This window comes from Carettochelys insculpta, chromosome 3 (assembly GCF_033958435.1).
Source record: "Carettochelys insculpta isolate YL-2023 chromosome 3, ASM3395843v1, whole genome shotgun sequence".
NCBI lineage: Eukaryota > Metazoa > Chordata > Testudines > Carettochelyidae > Carettochelys > Carettochelys insculpta.
This window is the reverse complement of record NC_134139.1, coordinates 114763287-114770253: the sequence shown is the minus strand read 5'-3', so window position 1 is coordinate 114770253 and position 6967 is coordinate 114763287. Positions and strand designations below refer to the sequence as shown.

At 39.7% G+C, this 6967-nt stretch overlaps 1 protein-coding gene across 1 annotated transcript; it reads left to right on the top strand.

The window, feature by feature from the left end:
* The first annotated feature begins 1362 nt into the window (after positions 1–1362).
* On the top strand, positions 1363–5305 carry FABP7 (fatty acid binding protein 7). The gene is made up of 4 exons (XM_074988790.1): positions 1363–1435; positions 2187–2359; positions 3478–3579; positions 5124–5305. Exons 1-4 carry the CDS (start codon positions 1363–1365, stop codon positions 5172–5174), a joined length of 399 nt encoding a protein of 132 aa, XP_074844891.1. The 3' UTR covers positions 5175–5305.
* Positions 5306–6967: the final 1662 nt, after the last annotated feature.

Here is a 6967-nt window from a genome sequence, read left to right as displayed (position 1 = left end):
TGGACCAAAAAACGGACCCCACACTTTGCTTTCTTGAATTACAGAATAGCTAATTCTTTCAGTTCCTGAGTTTTCCTAATGAGTTTTAAGGTGTTATCCCAGAGAACTCTGGAATCCATCCAAGTTTTAGGCCTGTCTGAACAGTTTACATCATTTTGGCCAACAGAACCAGGCTGTGTTGTAAGAAACATTCAGGAGATTAGGTCACCACCTTGTAACTTGAACTACTTTAAAGCAGCCATTTTAAGAAGAAAAAGTATTGTGCTTCTGAGGGGAAAAACGTACTAAGCTGAAACAGTTCTAGGATCAGTTTTAAAAATAGTTTCCAAACTCTATCTTAGTAGAGAAGGCCAGTCAGTGATAACGAAGGGATGTGACAGTTGTGTCTTTCGGATACCATTGGCACAATTTACATTTTATGCAGGGGGAATGCATTAACTAATGCCAGACTGGGAATTAAAAAATGGACTTGAAAATTTAAACTCTGTTCTCAATATAGAAGTTGCCAAATAAAGATAAAGTGAAATGCATCCAGTAAATAAAACTTTTGTTCTTGTTCTACTGTGAATGTTCAGTCAAGTGTCTTATTTTGTTTTCAGTATCTGATTTTTCCTTTTAAAATGGTCTCTTCTTTTAACAGGGATGTCTGCTGAGGCATCTGGATTAAGCAGATTTGGCACATAAAATGCTATGCCATACATGAGTGTGGTCTCTCCCTTTTATAGAGCCTGTTTCCTGAATCCGTACCTGTTACACTCCCCTTTTATGCCTTGCTATTTGAACGTGTAAGCAAAAATGCTGAGTTTTCTTTGCAAGAGGGTAAGAATTTAGTTTTCTGAGTGTCTTTTCAAATTGTCACCAGCATAGAGTGCAACGGAAGCCAAGCTGAATCTCTTATTGTGTCTCTCTTCTTCGAGACTGGAATAGCTCATGCCAAGTTTTCAAGCCTGACTTGAAAGGCATTCTCTTCTCTTTGCACTCCCTTCCGCCAGCAGCAGCAGGGCCTCTCCTCACTCCCCCGACCACACTCTCTCCTAGGTAGCAGAGGGCTTTAGGGCAAAGGGTAGGCAGAACAAGACTTGCTCTGCTGACCCAGTGGCCTGATCCAATCACAGAGAGGGCTGAATCCCTTCAGCTCCTCCTCGCTATAACTTCAAAGGAAGAGGGAGAATGCTAGGGTGGGATTTGCAAGTTAGGTCCTTTCTTCCTTGCTCGCCTCATCTCCCAATAAGAAAGAGGTTGAGTAGCAGTTGAGGTGCAGGAGAAGGATCTCTTAAGTGTAGAATCCCAACAGGAGAGGACTAGACACAGCCTCCCATCTGCTAGCTTCCTTCCGCCTGCTTCTCTCTTCCAGCTGCCACAATGGTTGAGGCATTCTGTGCTACCTGGAAGCTGTCTGACAGCCACAATTTTGATGAATACATGAAGGCACTGGGTAAGTAAAAGGAGCTATCACTAACCATCCATTGGGTTGCTAAAATTGTTCCTGAAGCTTTGATGATATTTTCCAGCACAGATGGGTTCGAAAGTGATCATGGGATTTGGGATTTTGCATTGGACTAAAGTATCTGAATAGAACAACAAAAACCACTGTCAATGTGAGCTGAATAGCCTGTTTTGCTGCAGAAAATGTGGAAGTGCTGTGGCTTTGCCTGCTATGTTATTTCCATCAATGTTTCATTCTTTCTCAAAGTTAATATGGATATAATCTGCATGGTGGGGTTGTATGCATGCGCCTGGTGTGTATCAGAGTGGTACTCCATTGAGCTTGCTTTTAAAACTTTCTTCTAGGAAAAGACAATGAAATCAACTGCATCAACAAAGGCTGATTGCAAACAAACAAGCAGGTCCCTCTCATTGAGCTGGAATGATAAAGATTGCCATCTAAATAAGCAAGAAGTACTGTCACTAATTCAGGAACACAAACCCAACGTAGTAAACTTTTGACATAAATAGTTATTGCTGCAATATTAGAGGAGTATCTGAGGGTGCAGAAATATATACAAAAGCTTAGAGTGTAGGAACCTGGATGGACTGAGGCATGGGTGACAGGGCCCAGAAGTATAAAGTGCAGTGTAATAGCAAAAATAGCAGAACAGGATGGGAGATTTCACCACACTGTCTGGCAAACACAGTGTAAAAAGAATCAGGCACTGATGGCTTTTTGTTTTCACTTGGTGGTTCAGGAGTGGGGTTTGCCACTCGGCAAGTGGGGAATGTGACTAAGCCCACAGTGATAATCAGCACGGAAGGCGACAAAGTTGTGATCAAGACCCAGAGCACTTTCAAGAACACAGAAATCAACTTCAAACTTGGAGAAGAATTTGAGGAAACTACTCCAGATGACAGGAACTGCAAAGTAAGTGAATACCCCTGGAGCCTGCAGCATTCCCTCTCTGTCACTTCCTAACTATCAGGCTCATTAAGCACTGGAATAAATTACCCAGGGGGATTTCTGGAACGTTCATCTCTGGAGAGTTTTAAGAGCACATTAGATAAACACTGTTAGAGATGGCCTCGGTAGTACTTACTGCTGCCTTAAGGTCCCCTCTGACCCTATGAACTTTGATTTGAAAAGTCTTATCTTTTGGTGGGACTAGGGAGGATGATCCAGAGCCTTCCCTAGTTCGTTGTTTTGTAGCACAGAAAGGAACTGTAAGGAAAGAAAAGACCACATCTTACTCATCTAGAGACACAAAGTCTGATCTGGTGCTATGATATGTCACATGCTTTGGCCTTCCAGGATGAAGGAGTTCTGCTAGATGCCACCTCTATATTTCTGTACCCGTCACTTTAATCCAACAATCAATTTAGGAGACATTATTCTCAGTGGAAATGAGGAAGTACAAACTCCCTAACCTCTGGGAGCTTTAAAAAGTCGGAATGCCAGACCAAATGTGAAATTATCATTTAAATGACACTGGGACACACAAAGCCGGATTTAACTCATGCATTTTGTACTCATCCTTTTTGCACACATGGTTTAAACCGGGATGGGAACTTTCTGAGTCACTATAGGGGCTCATCTGCATACTTGGCTCAATCTAATTCTTGACCTTCCCCCCCACCCCTCCACTCTCTGATTTGCTCACCTTGATCATTTTTTTCTGATTTGTCCTCCTTGCTTACTGTTTTTGGTTCTCTGTGCCTTAAATATTGAATCTGTTCTGGTCTGGCTATGGTCTGAAGAAGTGGGTCTGTCCCACGAAAGCTCACCTAATAAACTATTTTACTAGTCTTTAAAGTGCTACTTGACTGCTTTTTGTTTTTGTACAAAGAAGAATCAATTGGACTCTTCATTTTAAACAAGGAGGGTTCATGGGTTTGGATTTCAGATGCCTAGAACTAGTTTATTATGCCATGTTTGCATATGTTTGAAAAGAATGCAAAAGCGGCTATTGCGTACATTCCCTAGAAATCTGAGTAGTAACTGCTACTGCTTAAATTAATCCTTCTGTTTGTATGTTTTGATCCCAGTCGGTAGTGACCCTGGATGGAGACAAATTAGTTCATGTACAGAAATGGGATGGCAAAGAGACAAACTTTGTTAGAGAAATTAAGGATGGCAAAATGGTAATGGTAAGTAAAACAATCACCAAGCTCAGACATCAGATTAACTATGTGTTTAGATTTATGAAGAACATGCTATTTTAATAGAAAATCTAAAGCTAGTTATCCATAAAGCTAGGTGAGAATTTTCAAAGGTTCACCCATATATATATACTGCTTTGAATTTCTAGTTAACAGTCTTCCGTGAACACTCCAGATATTCTAGGGTTTTGAGGGAAAGATAGTTAAATACAGCAGTGTATTAATCCTAAATTAAAATAAACACCCTTCTGGAACTGCAAAAATAAAGTATTTGAATGTGCATTGATCTATTTTAGACACATGGTGCTTTAGGTCACTAAAATAAAATTGTCTTATACTTGCATGTACCACTAGTTACTTAGAATATATATTTATCTGGAGTACTGTATCATAAGGATTTTTGCACATTATAATGCAAGATACATTTAACAGAGTATTCCTATGTAGATTATTTTCCATAATCATGACCAGGAGAAGAGGTTTCTGTGAATAGTAATCTTTTATGCTTTTAAAACACCTATCCCCTATGATGCTTTGGAAGCAGGATTATAACATTATACTATACTGTTGTGGCAATGATACTAAAGCTGTGGCTGAGAACATGGACATGTTCTAAGCCCTTGTAACACTGGGAGGAAGTAGGTTTGGAAATCTAGCCTGAGGAATGAAATTTCTCATGTTTGTTCTTGGAATGAAAAGGAAGTATGTTCAGATACTTTGCTGTTACCCAGCCATTGGAGAACCAATGTTTAACATCATTTTTGTTCAGATGCTCTCTTCCTACGTGGAGAATTCCAGATAGATTGCACTTAAAATTGCAGACACACTATGAATGGCCAATAAGAAATGTTTGTTTGTTTTTTTTTACAAAGCAAGCAATAATAGTGTTTGCAGGTGTGCAGCAAACTTGCGGAATTTGAACAGGAATTTGGAATTCAAAATTCCAGATATGTAATACTTATTCACAAAGCACTATTGCATACATACACATTGGGAGTAGTATAGAGTAGAATTACCAGTCATATTCAGGGATTACATATACATCAGTAGACATGTTACATTTATTTGAACACTTGATTCCCTTAACATATACTCCATATATATAGTATGTTTTGCATATGAACAGTTGAAATATATACACAGTGCATTAAACATTCTGGGAATTGGTGGCAGGACGTGTCTTTGTTTGAAGGAAATTGTTTTAATATAGGTTCAATGTTGTGGCTGAGCATGTAAATGCACAAAAGTTAGAACATTCTGTTTTGATTCCCAGATATCCTTTATAATGGTCGCTTATATGATCTATTGTATCATAAGTTGCTGTGTAGTCAAAATAACAATGGAAAGGTACGGTTGCTGTAGGAACCACACCTTTGAATTTTTGACTCAGTATTAACATGCACTAGTATGTTTTGTTTACTTTTATATGATTTACTTCAGTGGAAAAAAACCTTTGGATTAAAAAACATGTAGAAAATGGTTATGAAACACTGTATAGTATTTAATTTCGCTATTTCTTCTCCAATTTGCAGACTCTCACCTTTGGTGATGTGGTTGCCGTCCGCCACTATGAGAAAGCATAGAACCTATCTGATGCTGTCCAGGTGTTACTTCTTCTGGGGGCATTTAATGGCCATCCACAACTGAACATAGCTAAGTGACATGAACATTACTGGTGTGAAAGGCTGACAAAGAGTTTGTGGGGAGATGTTGTTTTTTAACTCTATACCATCAAATTGGCAAACTTGCTCTGTAAAGTGCAACAAATAGAACTTTGCATTAAATGTCTGAAACACTTGTCTTAGTTTTATTTTGTGTTTTTTTTGTGTTTTGTTTTTATACAATCAGTGGAACACATTGGACATTTTATGGAATGCAACTGAAACTTAAAATTAAAATGATTTTAAATATACCCTGGTTTTGCATTTAATGGCCTAGTGTTTCTGTGCGATGAGTGGAGGTCATATGAAAAAAACATCCTAAATGGGATTAAAATTGCAAGTTGGAGTGGTGGAGAAATGTTAGCACAGTCAGGGCTGTATGGTGTGCCCTTGGTCACACAGACAATCATGTGTGACCTCACTCCTGTTTAGTGGCTTCTCTTTGAGAAATTCATGAGTAGCATCTCTGCAGTGAGGGTACAGGGGTAGGAGGAACCATGGGCAACTGACAGTCCCCTTCTACTCTAATCACAATACTCTTCACTTACAGCCTGACCCAAAACTAATGGAAGTCCATGGGAACACATTCACTGACTTCCATGGGCTCTGAATCAAGCCCTTGCTGTTTTTAGTTTTGTTTTGATGTGGCTAATAGGGGAAGTGGGTAAGAGCTCAATGCTGTTCAGTACAGAGGGAAGTAAATCAGAACCAAAAGGCAGAAATGCTCCATAAATGAGGCAAGAGGGCAGTGGGAATGCAGCAGATGCTGATCAACCTCCGGGTTGTGGCTTACTTTTCCTATGGCTCCTTAGATGCCACAGAAGCAGAACATAAGAACGGCCATACTGGGTCAGACCATAGGCCCGTCAAGCCCCGGATCCTGTCTTCCAACAGTGGCCAATGCCAGGTGCCCCAGAGGGAATGAACAGAACAGGAAATCATCAAGTGATCAATTCCCTGTTGCCCAGTTCCAGCCTCTTGCAAACAGAGGCTAGGGACACCATCCATGCCCATCCTGGCTAATAGCTATTGATGGACCTATCCCCCATGAATTTATCTAGTTCTTTTTAAAACTCTGGTCTTGGTCTTCACAACATTCTCCGGCAAGGAGTTCCACAGGTTAACTGTGCATTGTGTGAAAAAATATTTCCTCTTGTTTGTTTTAAACCTGCTGCCTATTAATTTCACTTGGTGACCCCTAGTTCTTGTGTTGTGAGGAGTAAATAACAATTCCTTGTCTATTTTCTCCACTCCAGTCATGATTTTATATACCTTTATCATATCTCCCCCTTAATCATCTTTTTTCCAAGCTAACAAGTCCCAGTCTTATTAATCTTTCCTCCTAGGCAGATGCTCCATACCCCAGTCATATTTGTTGCCCTTTTCTGAACCTTTTCCAATTCCAGTGTATCTTTTTTGAGGATGGAGTGACCACATCTGTACACAGTATTCCAGATGTGGACATACCATGGATTTACATAAAGGTAATACAGCATTTTCCGTCTTATTATCTATTCCTTTCTTAATGATTCCCAACATTTTGTTAGCTTTTCTGACTGCTGCTGCACACTGAGTGGATGTCTTCAGAGAACTATCCACAAAGATTCCAAGATCTCTTTCTTGAGTGGTAACAGCTAAGTCAGAGCCCATCATTTTATATGTATAGTTGGGATTATATTTTTCCAAAATGCATTACTTTGCATTTATCAACATTG

Excerpts from the sequence above, each read along its gene's own strand:
- FABP7 (XM_074988790.1), top strand. The coding sequence starts at position 1,363 with ATGGTTGAGGCATTCTGTGCTACCTGGAAGCTGTCTGACAGCCACAAT. Across the intron at positions 2,360-3,477 it reads CAGATGACAGGAACTGCAAA|TCGGTAGTGACCCTGGATGG; the intron begins GTAAGTGAATAC and ends TTTTGATCCCAG. Across the intron at positions 3,580-5,123 it reads AGGATGGCAAAATGGTAATG|ACTCTCACCTTTGGTGATGT; the intron begins GTAAGTAAAACA and ends TCCAATTTGCAG.